The sequence below is a fragment of the Gallus gallus genome, chromosome 2 (assembly GCF_016699485.2).
Source record: "Gallus gallus isolate bGalGal1 chromosome 2, bGalGal1.mat.broiler.GRCg7b, whole genome shotgun sequence".
NCBI classification, from domain to species: Eukaryota; Metazoa; Chordata; class Aves; order Galliformes; family Phasianidae; genus Gallus; species Gallus gallus.
Genome location: NC_052533.1, coordinates 88582540 through 88598756, shown reverse-complemented (window position 1 = coordinate 88598756; position 16217 = coordinate 88582540). Strand labels below are relative to the sequence as shown.

General features: G+C 40.0%; 2 protein-coding genes across 3 annotated transcripts in view; both read left to right on the top strand.

The window, feature by feature from the left end:
- The window catches only part of AHRR (aryl-hydrocarbon receptor repressor), a 90298-nt gene extending 78009 nt beyond the window's left edge, over positions 1-12289 (top strand). Inside the window, exons 9-11 of one of the 2 annotated variants that reach the window (XM_025147282.3) lie at positions 80-198; positions 972-1113; positions 3547-12289. In XM_025147282.3, the coding sequence (XP_025003050.1) occupies positions 80-198; positions 972-1113; positions 3547-4663 (1378 nt within the window). In that variant the 3' untranslated portion in view covers positions 4664-12289. The remainder of the gene's footprint in view (positions 1-79; positions 199-971; positions 1114-3546) is intronic. The other variant, NM_001201387.2, reaches the window with a different exon arrangement.
- The window catches only part of LOC101748694 (dentin sialophosphoprotein-like), a 33307-nt gene continuing 28989 nt past the window's right edge, over positions 11900-16217 (top strand). The window contains exons 1-4 of the mRNA XM_040696428.2: positions 11900-12015; positions 12286-12583; positions 12968-13051; positions 13983-14051. Of these exons, the coding sequence (XP_040552362.2) occupies positions 11900-12015; positions 12286-12583; positions 12968-13051; positions 13983-14051 (567 nt within the window). The remainder of the gene's footprint in view (positions 12016-12285; positions 12584-12967; positions 13052-13982; positions 14052-16217) is intronic.

The following is a 16217-nucleotide window of genomic DNA, read 5'->3' as shown; positions in this document are numbered from 1 at the left end:
TCACATCTTTCAGAGTTTGTAATTTTGCTTTGTTGTCATTCACTGACAAGGAATTTCCCCCATTTTCTGACCCTTACAGCTCCAGTACCAAAAGTAATTCAGGTCTGTGTGAAGCAGCAGAATTATATGGAAGAAACTGTCATCACGAAGGTGCAGCTTTCGCTAATGTATTACAGATTACTGAGAACCAATTCAAAGGTATGCTAAGTACTTCTAGTTGATATACAGCCTGTGGAGAAAGAATCTTGCCTTTTCTTTTCACCTGTTAGGCTTTCCAGGTTTTGGTCCCATTGCTCTCTTTTTTTTTTTTCTTTCCATTTTCTTTATAACAATCATATCCATTCCTATGTGAAGAAAACCAGACAATATATTATTGATGCTAGTTTCCCCAAAAGATCAGAAAGTAGAAGGAAAATTCAAACATACTGTCTTGCAAACTCATGATTTGCTTGTGACTTTGACTCATGCTTTTCCAGTGTTCGGGTGTGGCAATAGCATGAGAACCTATGCTGTAATTCAGGTTTTTGCAATGGATAGAATTCTCGTGGTGAGTCTTCTCTAAAGGGCAACTTCTTCCGTAGAATTGTACTCAGCCTTCGGTTGTAGCTGCGGAAGCCTGTAACTTCTTTAAAACCATTGTCATAGCCCCATTTTTCATTAATATTTTATCATTGATGTAAGAATACTAATGAGAGAGGGGAAAATGGTAACGAAATAATAATACTGAAATATCTTTCATTACAGCTTAAGTGTTTGTAATCACCACCTTTGATTTTTCAAGTTTTATTCTTCATGTAGTTTTCCTAGTTCTGTGACATATTTTAGCACGTACTTTCCTCTGCTGATGATTCCAAGGCAGCAAACAAACCTGTTAGCATTCACCAGTAAATACCAAAAATAATTTTTAAAGATAAGAAAAAAAATCTTAAAAACTGCTTGAATTAAAATATACTTTCTTTTAAATTGCATAGCAAAGAATAATGGAGAAAATGGCATTTCTCTAGTCAAAGTACAAACAAATGAAGATCACTGGGTCTGGGTTCAAGCTAACACTCAACTTCTGTATCGAAGTGGTTGTTCAGAATATGTTGTTGCCCAACAGCAAATGCTGAAGTAAGTATATTTTCCAATACTAAAAAAAATCCGTATTTTAGAAAAATGACCTTATTCCTAATGTCTGAGATCTTTAAAATGAATGTAGCATCCTAAGAAAATATGTGTATAAGAAGGACTTAGTTTATTTAACAAAAAAAATCCATTTATGTCCCAGATCATATGAAGGCTGTTATAATCCCAAACAATATGTTTGCATTCTTCAGTCTTCTTTCATTTGAAGTTGAGTGTACATACATACTAAAAAAGTACCTCAGACTGCTTCGTTTTTAATATGTTTTGGCTTTCTTGCACAAAAATGTATTCTGGGGTTTGGTTTTACATTACAGCTGAAAGAAACTCTGTTGATGGAGTGCCCTGACTTTTCCTAATATTTGGTAATGTTAAGCTTTTTTTTTTTTTGGTCTTTGTGGATGACAATTGAGCTTATGTTTTTAATTGTGGATGTTCAACATAATCGAAACAGGAATGCTCGTATTCACTGTATGTTTGCAGATCATATACATAGCTGGCTGTAGGCTGTAGGCTTTGGAATGGAAACTATACCCAACAGATGTGCATTCAGAGAGGAATTCTCCATTGGGTTTTCCCCTTTCCTCCTGCACAGGCTTTTCCTCCTTCCTCCATGGGGCTGTCCCAGTTGACACCTGTCTGAGGGAAGAGCAGGGGCCAGGAGATTTACATAGCCACCACCTGGTCATGAGAAGAACACGTGACCAGTCTCTCTGCTCTTTTCCTTTCGGATGCCTTACAGGTGGAAAAATAAATTAAAAAAAAATACCTTGGAACTTCTAGAGTAGATGCCCCTTGCAGGCAGCATACCTTCCAGGATCTTTTGAATAGCAGAGGACCTCTCACCTCTTTACTTTTACTGGGATAGCACAAACGTCATCTTGCCATGCAAAGTAGTGAACTTCTAAAAAACAGATTAAGAGTGGCTGTTCCTTGTATTCAAGTCTCCCTTTTATATTGTTTTCTGTGCAATTAAGCACGCTCTTTGATGCTTATTTAGTTACATTTTTACACACTGAGCCATTTAAATCTACCTTTTTGTTTAATAGTTCCTACAAGCTGAAGCGTTACTAGAGTTGGCCTCACAGATGATACTCAGTTCTGTCCTCCCACTGTTGTGCAGTAGATTCTACCTGTTGTTTTTACCTGCACTGTTTTTTTTTGTTTTTGTTTTTGTTAAAATGCATGTTTTCTTCCTGGAAACACATTCTTTCGAGAAATTTCACTGTTTCACTGTAAAATTCTTGATTTGGTGATCTAAACTTTTATTACTATTTGCATATCGTCCAATCTTTTTTCCCAATTGGACCATTTCCCAAGGGGTAATTCTGCAGCGAACTTGCATCCTAGAGTACTTAAGAAGAAAACGAAAGAAAATGCTCTCTGTTCTGGGCTGTATGTTCGTTACTGTGGGGAAGTTCTCTCTTTATAATAGCATGAACTCCCTCTACTGGAAATTCTCATGCTTGCGCATTAAGTCCATACCCAAAGAAAACGTTTGTAATAGGGAGTCAAGAAAAAAGTCTGAAAATCTCTCCAGCTTTTCATGCCTGGCTCCTTATTGCGATGCAAACTTCTCATTCTGACAAGGAGGGTGCAGGTTCATAGCACAGATTCTGCATGGTTGCAAAACAGCACATTTGCTAATTCCAGCAAATTGTGATCCTGGAGATTTGGAGTTTGGAGTTAAAAAAACTGCTGCATTGAGTACGAAAATGCTCAGGCAGTTTTCTTTGGACTCTTAAAAAATGTTGAGTTCTTCAGTGTAAGGTCATGGAAAGTTAATTCACAGATCATCTTGGACAATTAAAGGCAAAACAAATTAAGCCGGACAGGTCAAATAGCCCTGCATCCAATACGAACATCTGTGACTATTCTGGACACTTAATTTGGGTATTTTGTTTCCTCTCTGCTAATTATGCGTTCTCGAAATACAAGACTCCCATGTTTCATACTCAAATTGCTTTGATGAGAAAGTTCTTAGGCATCTTAATAACTACTCGCTAACAAAATACATCTCATTTAACGTGCTATTTGCACCCTATCTCTAGACTTTTGTTTTTGCACAAGGACGTTGACTAGATACGTTTTAACAGAAGAATGACAGTGTAAGGTAGTTACCATACTGCACGTAAAATACTACGATATTTAAAGTCTTTATGAACTGTGTGCCTGAACTAAATGTACGTCATAAGTTAAATGTAAGAGTGCCACGGAAAGGTAGTTGTGCACACAGTGATGCTCACGTGCATGGAAACTTGGATGAATACAAAGTTTATATGGAAAAGAATATGAGGTACTAAACTAAGGAAAAATAGTGCTTGTAGTATATGTCAAATTACTCCATTCGTAACACAGAAAAAATCCATTTAGAAACCTCTTCTTGAATGTTGTTTTCTTTTTTCCTACTGTTACTGAAAGGGAAGAAGATGAACAACTGAAGATACCGAACAGTTTTGCCAGTTTGAAAGGAAACCTGGAGGGACTTTCCTACAACGGTGCCATTGAAACCCTGGGCCAATTGAAGCATCTCAACTGGACAGCTGTTAAAAATGAGCAAGATAACGTAAAAGTGAAGTTTGAGCCTCATACAAATGGTGAGTGTTTCGTGCAGGAGGAATCGCTCACTTCTAATACACCAGTTTTAGGCATTCAAAACAACTGCACCACAAACAATAGCTGGACTTTCAGAAACTCAAGCTCTTGTTCTATAAATCAGCGAATGAATGCGTGTTCAAACAGAAGAGCTGGATCGTTCTACAACAGAGACCAAAGTTTCTTAAATTTAGCATCAACTTGTCCTTCCCACTGGGGTAGTGCAGAAAATTGTCAGTCTTACTCAGGCTTACAACAACGTGCTGTGGAGAACTATACTGCAGACCACCTGAAACTGCAGAGATCATTAATATCCTCAGAGTCTCTCTATGATGCAGCGTTTCCCTTGGATATGCCTATCAAAACAGAATACGATTCTGATTCTGAAAACATTGCTGATAACTACCCGATGCCACAAAACCGTGCCTGGCTGGATGAGAACGGCACCATGAGGAAGCAGTTGTTCAGCTATCCCAATAGGGTGCACCTTAAAGCAGAACCGGACCTCTGTCAGCAAGCTTCACCTTGCCAGAAGCCAAGGCACTGCCTTTACACGCCACATAACTGGCAGTGCATTGTAGCAAATCATCCCAGCAATCTCAATCTGAACAGATCTTGCAAGGGTTTGCGTAACAGAGAGGTGGCCCCGTTTTGCCCCCAGAACTCCTCTGCCTGCTTGGAAAGCCTGCCTGACCAGCCGCACACCGAGGGCTACGGCCAGTTCTACAGCCTTGCTCCAGGGGAGAAGGAGCAGAGTAACGAGGTGTTTAAAATGCCGTGTGAATTTAAAAACCCTTGCTTGGTTCAGGCAATCAAGCGTGAGCCCCTGGATTCCCCACCGTTGTCCAACAGTGGACAGAACAGAGCACACATGAGCTTCCCTGAAAATACAATAGCAGGTCCTGTGCCTCATAAAGCCACTGAATGTACATTCTTACAATAGATTCTATAGCATTGGGAATATTTATAATGTTGAAAGCAAAAAGAAATCATAGCTTCACTTCCAGTTGGGTTAAATGAGTTACTAAAATTAAAAAACAGTGGAAAGATACTAAGTGTGTGTGTGCGTGTACTTCTGTGTGTGGAACAAAACAGACACAGATGCACACTCACTCCCACACGTGCCTTTAAACACAGCCATTCTCTTAGTGATCTTTGGAAGGAAAGAAAGACCAAACCTCAGATACAGAAAAATAATCAGTAATTATTGCACAGGTGTACCTGCTAATGTGTCTTCAGTTTTCCTCTCATGTCTGCAGTTCTGTAACAAGGTGTAGCTATTTCAGGTTTTTGCCTTTGCTCTTTTCTTCTCAAGCTGATGTGATGCCTCTGTGAAAAGACAAAATGTTTATGGTGTTCAGTGTGGCCAGGAGTTTACCTTTGGAGTTATTCATTTTTATTTTTAGCCATTCTAATTTAAAGTATCATCTATTCCTTTATCTCAATATCAAGTTGATGACAACAGGCAAGGGCTTCCCAAACACACGGAGTATTCTTAATTTAAAAGGACAGCATTAATTTAAAACAAATAACATTCACAAAACGCATTACAAGTTATTGCACTTCAAACTAAGCTTTTCCCCATGTTTTCTAGACAATAATAATGCTTTAGTACATATTTTCCATTTTAAAGCCATTCGCCTTTCATGTCGCTGTTTGAAAGACTGAACAATAGGATGTTATCCACTTCTTTAAATGAGTTACAAAAGGCTTTTAAATGTACACTAGAAGAAAATATTTCACCAGTTATCTTCCTTGCTCTTACTTGTAACATTAACAAAAGAAATGCACTTTTAAATGTGATGGTATCTCTTTGACTGATAGCAGCCTGTTAGTCACTGTCATCTGACAGCAAAACTCAGATCCCACACTAAGATTAGAACCATCTTTTTTAAAAAGCATCTTCATTTCATCTCCTAAAGAAAATCTTAACCTCACCGAGAGACGACTGGATTTATGACTTTGAAAAGCACTCTGGTGCACTTCTGTGCTTTTGAAAACAGATCCATATGCTTTCTTTTGAAGCCAGATAGTCACGTATTTCCACTTTAAAAAACAATCTACAACTTCAGTTTTGGTTGTTGTAGTTTGACTCCTGCACTAATTTTGTTTTACAATTGCACTATTTCAACTTTATATCACCTTCAACTATAGAAAACCCATATCATTAAAAAAAAAACAACTAGATGTATATGTGCTTTTTTTAAAGAAGCCCTATAGTGAATGTTTGCTTTTTCAAAATGTTATAAATAATTCTGATGTCTTCATTCCTTCTAGGCACTGTGGGCATGGCTGTACACATGCCAGCGAAGTGGCATAGATTTCTCCCAAATTCTGTAAATGGTGTAAGTGCAGTTTTGAGGTAGGGGAATAGTTTTGCACAGGGAGTGGCAGTTGGGAGGCCACTCTTTTCCAAGTCTGGTAGAAGTTACTGCCTGCACATTGGAGTTGGCAGAAGTAAGTACATGCATTCTCTGCATGTCAGTTCAGCTTATGAACAACGGTTTGATCTGAAATGCTGCACTTTACACAGAAATGAAACTTTTGATGATTGTCCTGCATAAGGACGCGTTCCCCGCAGAAAGGCAGGAGTGGATAAGAAGGGCAATAATGTCTTTCTGCAGCTCAAGTTAATTCTGTCATAGTCCAGCTGACCTAACTCAAGCCAAGAGAACATCTCATTTTTTATTTTTATTTTTGTATCTGAGATGTATCCGTTCCCTGCTGACTACATACTGTCTCTTAATTGAGACAGTCTTGATATCCTTGCCTTAACACTTTCACCGTGGGTACAATGCAACATCAGACCCCATTCCGAGATGAAACTGTAATTACTCCACAATCTAGTACATCACTGTTCATCTCACATAAAGCTAAGCCCAATCAGGCAAACCGATGGTGGTATTCGAGTGAGACTGAGAAATCAGCAGAGCTGCACAAAGTCTGCCCCACTGATTCACTATCTACAAAAACAAGACCAGAAATGGGGTATTGTAGAGATAGGGCAATGTGGAGCAAATGGAGGACATGTTGGCAAGACTGCCAGAAAGCTGTTTGTTTAACTCCACTCTTGGACTCACCATGATACTCCTCCAAATGAGACTACCCAGGCCTGCCTGGTTTAGCACTACCTTACACTTTCTCTTATCGTTTGGATTAGTGCAATGTGACCATAAAACACTACTATCCACATCTGCAAACGCTGATGTCATTTTTGCACAGATGTAAATGGTCACAGCAGGTGCAATGTTGTAGAGCACTGTGCCTCCGAGTGCCTTGTCTGTGCTTATAAATATTTCATGGCATAACTACAGAGGCAGAATTATATCATCCCAACAGAAGTTCTCTAAAGTTCTTCCAATACAGAATAAAGTCTGTTTTGTTGACTTACCTTAGTCTAAGGCTCTTCTGGTCTATTTCAGCAGAGATGACTTTTCTCAGGCTCCCAACAAATCCAGCTATATTTTACTCATCTTAATAGATATTGTAACAGTTGGTTAAACTTCTGCATGTAGGAAAATCTAATCTGATACAAGAATGGCCTTCTTCCAAGAGGACGAATTAAGGTGTCACTTCAAATGAGATATCACCTCCTAACTCCTCCCTGTGCAAATGTGATCAGATTTCCTTCCTTATTGTTCCATGAAGTCTAAATCCATTAAAATACAGGGTAATTTACACTTAGGCCATGTATCATATTTTCTTCGTTTAAGAACTTTGCATATTGCACTATTTGGGAAAATAAATGCTGAAAACCAGTCTCCTCATATCTGTTTTTAAAGAGCAGGTATCTGTCCTTCATCCCCTCTGGACCAAAATCTGACATTGCATTGTACCCCGTTAAATTAACAGTGATTTAATGTTAAAAAACCTTTTTGTATCCAGGCATTAATGATCCCTTGGCAGAGGAAAAAGACAGGGCAGTTGCTTTAAATTGTTACTTTCTCTTTGTAGTGGTCGCTGTTCTGGTATTATTGGTACTATTTTAAAAACTACCGCTTAGAAAAGAAGAGTTTAAGATGCTTCCAATCAGTGATGTTTGGCTTTTATCCTTAGTAAGTTGGTATTTCTATCCTCCAAGCACACCCCTAAGATCTGTTTTAGGAGCCTCCCAGTGTATTTATTGTAACAAGGAAAAAATTCCTCTTGTAGAAGAAATGCCCAGTGAAATGCTTGCCTGCTACAAACATGGAGTATTCAGGCTGAAAGAAATGCATTTCTTTTCCCAGTGTCGACGCGGTGCTTTCTAAGACCTGACTGACAATAGCATTCAGACTTCTTCAGCTGTCAATTCTTCAGAGTCAGAGTCAGAACAAACTACTTAATTCTGGTATTCAGAGGTTTGGTGGTTTGGTGGTTTGTTTTCTTGGATTTGTGTGTGTGTATGTGTGTGTGTGATTTTTTTGTGTGTGTTTTTTGCAGTTGTCTGAGAGTGTATCTGCCTCTGAGATGTTACTGAGCCCACAGACACCAGAGATTATTATCAGTGATAAAGCTGTTGCCTTCGCTGTGAATTTGGCCTCATTTAGCTGTTAGTGGACAGCTGCACAGAACCTTACAGATGCTGGTCCTATTAAAGCATGCCACTTAAACCCCCTGTTTTTACCTAAAAACCATCCTGATTTGAGCTAAGGGTACATGTGTACAGTAAATAGAGTGCATTTTTTTGGCTATTCTAAGGTTTGACAGGATGCAGTTAACACCAGTGGCTGAAACTGGGGCAGACCTTCACTGTAGGTAACACTATCGATAATTCATATTTAATCCAGACTCTTGGGATACCAAAATAGAACACTGTTTTGAGAATCTGAAAAGAGAGCATTGTGTGCAAGGGATGACCTGGTTTCCGTTGGTCCACAGTCTGGAGATTTAACTAGTGAAACAGAAGAGCAAACAGCTATACCTAAACTCTTTGTAGGATGGACTGACTTCCTAGTACTTGGTTATAATGTGTTAATGTTTTCATTGCCCTTGATTAGAAGACACTGATACATTCCTGAAATCCTTAGAACTGAGTCTCAGTCTCATCCGGATGGCTTAGAGAGGTCTGACATTTGTATGTCAGCCGGTTCAGAAAGACTAATCGTTATGATCCTTGATATAGTATTAACATTGACAGGACATGTGCAATTCTCCTGGAAATGCCCAGTGCTTAAAATACTTAAGTGGAAAGCATCCAGCCTGAGGCAAGGAATAGTCTGTGGGACAGAATCAGCTTCTGCTTCCTGGAAGCCCTGCTTAATTCTTTCTGTTGAAGCCATATTGGAACTTAAGTAGGACAACCTCACCCAGGGTAGTTATTTCATAAAAGCCATTGATTTGTCTCAAAAAAATAAAAATAGGATATTTTAATTGAAATAATAAAAAGATATAATTTCTTCTATCTCTATATTGCCTCAGGAAGTCACAAAATAAACCCTTACTCATTTTCTTTTATTGGAGTGTCATGTAACTAAGACCCGAGCTCAGTGATAGATATGTAGAGCTTTTGTACTTTATTTCTTGTCTTTTCCTTTTGTTCACTCACTAGAAAACAAGTTTCTTCCCCTGGATTTTCTTCCTCTCTTACGTCTTGTAAAATCCTCTATGAAATCTCGTGTCATAACTGAAGCAGACTTCTGTAACGCGTGCAGCAAGATTAGAGGTTCTGCAGGTGGCCATGCTCAGGGTTTAGCCACAAGGCTCTCATTTAGACGAACAAGACTCATAGACGAAGGCTACCAGTAGCTTATCTTCATAGATGCCACCATCCTGACAAGTACACCTTTGAATGCAAGTGGCACATATTCACACATTTCTCCATAATACTACCATAACTACTTCCCTCCCCCTGCAAACTTACCACGTCCTTTTCTTCCCCTTCTTTTCTCACTTATCACATTGCTTTTTTACCTGTAGAGAGCTGCGTTCTATACACTGGCCTGAGTGACATTTTCTCAAAATTGATATTCGTAGTTTTTAGATTTGTCTTTGCTTGTAACAAACTGTTCTCAGATGCTCTGGAAACTGAAGCAAGTCAAATATGACCAACAGTGTTCCTGGTTTTGTGGAGCCCGCACTGATAAAATTTAACTGAATTACAGGTTTTCTCACATTGCAAGTTGTGTTGGGATGTAAATTGAGATAGATTCCAATTTCTTTAAATCTAGTTTGAATTTAGATAGAAATTCAAATGTAGTTTGAAGTGCATATTTCAGTTAACAGCACTGAACAAGATCATTGATGATCTTGAAGAATCATCAAGGTGAAGAATTATCACCTTGAGTGACACACTGCTGTCAAGGTGTTTTGTGACTACAGCATTAATTCTCTACACATGGCCAGCAATTCTGTGCTCCCTGAAAACAAGGGTTAGGGTCATTCAGTGCTAGGCTGTGTTTCTCCATCGAACTGAAAGCATCATTCTAGGAGGCATGCAGTGCTCCTCTTCCATGCATGGAGTTACTCTTTGAAACTGTGACAAATTCAGTGTCTGCATTAACACCCTTGCAGCTGGTCACTGACAGTGAACTGTAACCCAGTGCTCTGGTTGTGCAGCTTGAATTGGAATCCCAGTATTTCCTGTTGCAATGGTGTTGCAGTGACAGCTGTACAACATTCAAAACTTCCTTTTCACACTTGTATTGGTAGAATTACGGTTTTCCAGTGCCTAAGTATGAGGAAAATACAAACAATGTGGCAGAAGGCAATGTAAAGAGCATCAGCTGCATAGCTAATCTCAGTAATTTCAGTCAATTAACTAAGACTGTATTAAAAAAATCAGATGAGGTTCTGGTCTAGAACTCTCCATTTTGCACAGGAGAGTGTCACAGGTGTGTCACCACTGTTCTGCCTCTTTTTGGTCACACCTTGGTCTCTCCCTTCCTTATCCCATTACTGTCACTTCTGAACCTCTTTTCTTTCTTCTTCTTCTTCTTCTTTTTTTTTTTTTTTTTTTTTTACTTTTGCATCATGTTCTCCCTGTGTTTACTTAAAATCTGAGGCAGTGAGAGGCAAGCAGCAACACTGTGTACATTTCTTTGCTCTACTCTCATGATAGTCATAGAATCATAGAAAGGCTTGGGTTGGAAGGACCCAATGATTATCTAGTTCCAACCTCCCTGATGCAGGCAGGTTTGGATACTCTGGAGGATTCTTCCTCTACATTACTAGCAGCGTTTCCTCTTCTGAGAGGGCTCTTGTTCACACTCCTTCACCTCTTCACAGGTTCCTAAAAAAACCAAACAACACTTTCTTCCTTAAAGGTATCTATATCTATTGAAAAACTTCTCCTTTTTCTCCCTCCACCTTTTCTACCTTTGTGATTTTATAGGATGGTACTTTGCAGCCTCCACCCTTTCTGTTTTATGCCTCCGTAACTTTTATTATCTACTTCAGGCACACTTTAAAAGCTTTGCCAAAAGAACAACGTTATGCAGACGTGCAATGCCCTGTTTCCCTTCCCTGTCCCCTTTGAACATGACAGAGGTACTGACAGAAGTCTTGGAGTAATTACAGCTCATAAAACAGAAAAGAGTCCCTTTGCTGGGGAAGTGTACCCTATTCAGGCAGCTGTATTGCCAAGAAACACTTGAGCTGCCACCAGGAGTTTAATTCTACAAGTCTATACTGCCAAACCCTTTTGTGTTCAGACCTGTCCTCTCTTTACAGAAATGAAGGAACCCACTTTCTCCTTTTGGGATCCTTCATTTTTTTCCTACACGCATTCATCCTTTCACTGTGCAGTTGCACTTTCAGTATGTAACTTTCTAAAAGATGAGTATGGAAGTATTGTTTAGAGTGTACAGAGCAGTGTTTCCTATTAGTCCGTTTTAGGTTTTGGGATCAGAACTGCAAAGAATTATTGAGGGCTTTAACGTGACCCCATCTTAAGGCCTGTAACTGTTACAGAAACGTAGAAATAATACAATATGGTATCAAAATCTGCCGTTAACCATAAAAAATAATTAAAAGTGCCATTCTTGTTCCTCCTAAGGCCAAACGGTAGAGGACAAGACTAAATAAAAAGAGCACAGAGACCGAGCAACGCTTGGCCTGACTGCTTCTCCCCGTCAGATGGGTATTACTTGAGCCCAGTGCTACGGGCGCAGCTCTGGAAGGACCAACCCCAACTCTGAGCACCGTGTGAGCACACACCAGTGGGTGCATGGAGCAGGCGTAAGGCTGACGCACTCATGGAATGGCGGGGACACGCATCAGCAAAGCTGGGCGCCAGGATCCTCTGCTAACGTGTAATCCAACCAGTATCCACTATGCTGCTTCCTATACAGTTGTCATAGATCCCCGGGTGTATCGGTAGCAGGCTAATTAACGCAGGCGGTAACGTGTGGATTTTGTATTTGGAATTTTGTTATAACAGGTGCACTTTTCTGTTTTGTGGGTTTGTTTTTTGTTTTGTTTTGTTCTGTTTTTTTTTTTTTTTTTTTTTTTTTTGTACTGTTTTCTCAGTCTGCTTTTAGAGGGAACTTTCAAGTGTATTTCTTAAATTATATTTTACATTTATTACCAGTCCGAAATGTAAAGTTAAGACATTTTAAAAGAAATAATAAATATTTGCATTTAAAGCCTCGCCCTGCCCTGCGTTCTTCTCTCCTCTCCCGGACCTGAGGCGGCCGCGCTCCCATTGGCTGAGCCGCGCGGCCTCGCGCCTCACGGACCGCGTCCGTGTAACGGAAAGGGCGCGCGCCGGCCGCGCGGGACTGGGGCGCTCTCTCCGCCGGCAGGAAACGGAAGTGACGGCGCCGCCGGGCGCGCCGCGAGAAGGCTGGTGACGGTTGCTGTCGTTACCGACCCGCTTGGGGACGTGCCGGCGGCGTGCGGAGCTGGCGCCGAGCCCAGCGCCGAGGGTGGGAGCGGCTCGGAGGTACCGCCGCCTCTTCAGCGCCATGAGGGGATGGGCGCGGGCCGGGGGGGTGTGTGCGGCGGGAAGGCGGGGGTGAGGAGGGGAGGAAGAGGAGTGGGCAGCCCGGGGTCGGTGTCTTTTCTTTTTTTCTGTCTTCTGTATGACTCGTTTCGTGTGAAGCTGAGCGGGGAGGTGCCCTAAGGAACGCCTTGAGGCTGCAGCGATGTCCTGGCGGTGAAAGACGTGGCTTGCTCTAGAAATGCACTGAAAAAGGAATTAATCTTTATTCACCCGATTGGTGCTTTGCTCCCTCCCCGCAGTTGTTCGCTAAAGGGCTGAGTGTGAAGAGGAATATTATTATTTTCTATTATGGATTTCTTTTCTTAACTGTGTGCCCTGCACCAGTTTTGCAGGATGAGCGCCGTTGCTGAAGATGCTAAGCCAGAAGATGCCAAACCAGAATCTGAAAAAAAGATATACTACTGTGAAGTGAGTGCCTTTCTTAATGGCTTTTTGGAATACATGCCAGAATGCAGGCTGTAAGGTATTAAAAACCACAGAAGTTAGACAGAACTGACCGAGCTGCAGTGTGGCAAGCTGGTGGGAGAGGCTGTTAATGTTGGGGGATGATTTGGCCGGTCCCTGGAAGAGCTGCTTGTCTGGTTTTGTGAATTTGGTTTGTTCTTGAGTAGTTACAGGTATAGTATAGCAGCCCTTAAAGGCTGTCTTTCAGATTTCTATTCATTATTCTTACAATCCCCCTGGAAGTCTCTTCTGTCTTTAAAGCTCTGGATCAGAGCTTGTTAAGTTCGTATGTATCTCATATTGTTCCAGTAACTTTTTTTCTGGCATGTAGAAGGTATACGACAGCATGTCAAGGTGATAGGGAATGCTATTGTATATTGGTCATTGTTTCTTATCGTTAACTATTGAAGGAAATAATTGTAAAGCTATATCCTGTGATTGTTATAACGTTCTGTGCATCCTAGCGCAGATGGCTTCCTACGCTGTTTTTCTGATCCCTTTGGTAAAATGATAAATGGAGTTCCAATCATTCTGGGATAGAGTTTTTTGTCTCCATTCCTTTCTAATCACTGTATGATCATCGCTTATTGGCTGGAGAATTTTGGAGAACTAAGAATCCAGTAATTGGAGGTAGGAGGGAAAGTGTAGGCTTCTCAGAGATTCGTGCCACCCAGTATACTTAAATATCTATTGAAGTATTATTTGAACAGGTTTGCACACTGTTTCTGGTCGCTTCGGTGGCACGCTCCTGATGTGATATAAACTGTTCTGTTTAAGTCATAAAAGGCTTCCAGCATCTTATTGTAAAATTGTCTGTATTTCCACTTCTTACACCTTGCCAACTACAAAATATCCACAGCATAACTGAAGATGTGCTTTCGATTTATCTTTTTAGGTTTGTAAAGTTCCATGTATGAGTTCTATAAGTCTTCAGTCACACTATCGTGGTATGAAGCATAGAAAGGTAACTTTTTTCCATATTACATGTTTATGTTAATTTAATCTGAAACCTGGGATTCTTGTAATAGTCAGTATTTGATTTCACATGTATTCAAGTGCTTGTCTAACCCATTAGTAGATCTGTGACAGCTGTTTGCTTGAAAAAATCCCAAGAACAAGACTTTGAGGTGGGAGACTCAACTCTGTTTAGCTTGTAACTTGCAGCATCAGTAGTTACTCTGAAGGTAAATGATTATTAAATGTGAAATTGTGTTTTGAGTTGCACAGAAGTTACAGATGGTGAAAGAGTGCAAACATTGGATTTGGGTGTAGTTAATGGATGCACTGCTGTGTTTTCCAAGACTGCATAACTTGCTTGTACTTTGAAGAAAACCAGCTTGCTTGGACTATGAGCTTTGTTTATACATGGTAACGCCAGTTCAGATTTCCTATGGGAGTTGGCTCCATTTGTTTGGAGCATCTCAAATGGCAGCTTCGTATTTTACTACTTTTCCTTGTGTTTTGCTTAAATTACCAGACGGTATTCTGTGAAGACGTGTTGAGAAAAGACTTTTCCACATGCTGTTTGACTGAACTTTTAACTGTATGACTGACAGTTATCTTAGACTGAGAAGAAAATTTTAAAATCAATAAAACTGGGGCATGCTCATTTGTCCATTCTTTTCCCTGTTATGGAAGATGACTGTCATCATACTGTGTTGTGGCACTTAAAAGTGTCTGCTCTGATGTTGTCCTGATGATCTTTTGTTCTTCCCGGAGCACAAAGCTAACGGCACTGTCTTTTTTTTCTCAAGAATTTGAGCTCCCCTTTCATTGGCAGAGGAAGGGCATCCCTCACAGTTTGGCTTTCAAGGCTGTTCAGTAGTATTTCGTAACCTGCTAGCTGATCACTTCAGTAGTGTGATGCTTATTTGGGTCAGTGGCTCTCCAAATGCTTTCTCCCAGGATTCGGTCATAGTGTTCTTTGTTGAACCAACAGAAATGTGCAGTACTGTAGTATTTTTCATGTCCTGTCCAATGTTCTTGCTGATTCAAGAAGTTCTTTTGGTTTTGTGGTTGTTTCTTTTTATTTCTTAGCTAACCCTCATAGTGATTGAATTACTGCTGTTTCTCCCTTTTAAAGTGGAAAAACAGTGCTCATTCTCCCAGCAAATGCACATATTGCTTTCCTTCTGTTCCATCTGAGTAAATCATTCTATCCTAGGCTACATTCTTTGAAATCTATTGGGCTAACGATGGCTATGAACTGATAGTGAGCAAGCATCAGACATGTTGGAAACTGGATGATTGTTAGGGGTTGAATGTCAGCGCTAGTATGGAGTCCTGGTACATCACTTGGCTACATTTCTATAGGAATAAGTCTGCAAGGACACGCTGTCCTTGTTTTCAAGTACTTTTAATGCCTTACTTTTAATTATGAGATGGCAGAAGATCAAAATTCATTGAGATACCAAAAGAAGTCTTAATACCACCAGGCATGAGGTCACCATAAAAGTGCTAAGCTTATGTTCTTTTTAAGACACAGACTACATATTGATAATGAATAGTGCTTTGTTTATATTCCTTAACCAGAATAATTCTTCAAAACTGACATTTTTCCTAGTTTACTAGATAGGAGTTTGTTTATTTGGAGCCTTTTCTATTTGTACGTTGATAATGAAGATTTAGCATCTTTTTCCCAACAGGTCTGGTAATTGCCTAATTGAATAATAGATAATCATTGAACTAACCAGAAAGATCAAGTGATTTCTATTTGCGTTATGTGATTTATGAGACTTAAACATGCAAGTTCTCATGTCTTTGAGTGCTTAATTTACAAAACATTAGGCAATATTTTAATCAGGTAACGTACCTCTTCAGAGTTCTTGCAGTCTCTGTTCCTGGGAATTGATCTATGTTGTTATGTCAAGAGTTTGTTTTTTTTTTCTCACTAATTTCTGTATTGATGAAGATGATGCTTCCTGTCCTTATGCAGGAGTAATAAGCAGAGACTACATCTAGTGCTGATAATTCACAAGGCCTAAATCCTGTAAAAAGTACCAATGTAAAAGGATTGAAATTGGGATGGGTGCAGTGCAAGGCTATGTATATGTTATGTTTTGAGTGTCTTACTACCTTTGTATAGTTGCATACTGACAAGCTTTGTGGTTTCACTGATGAATGAATATTG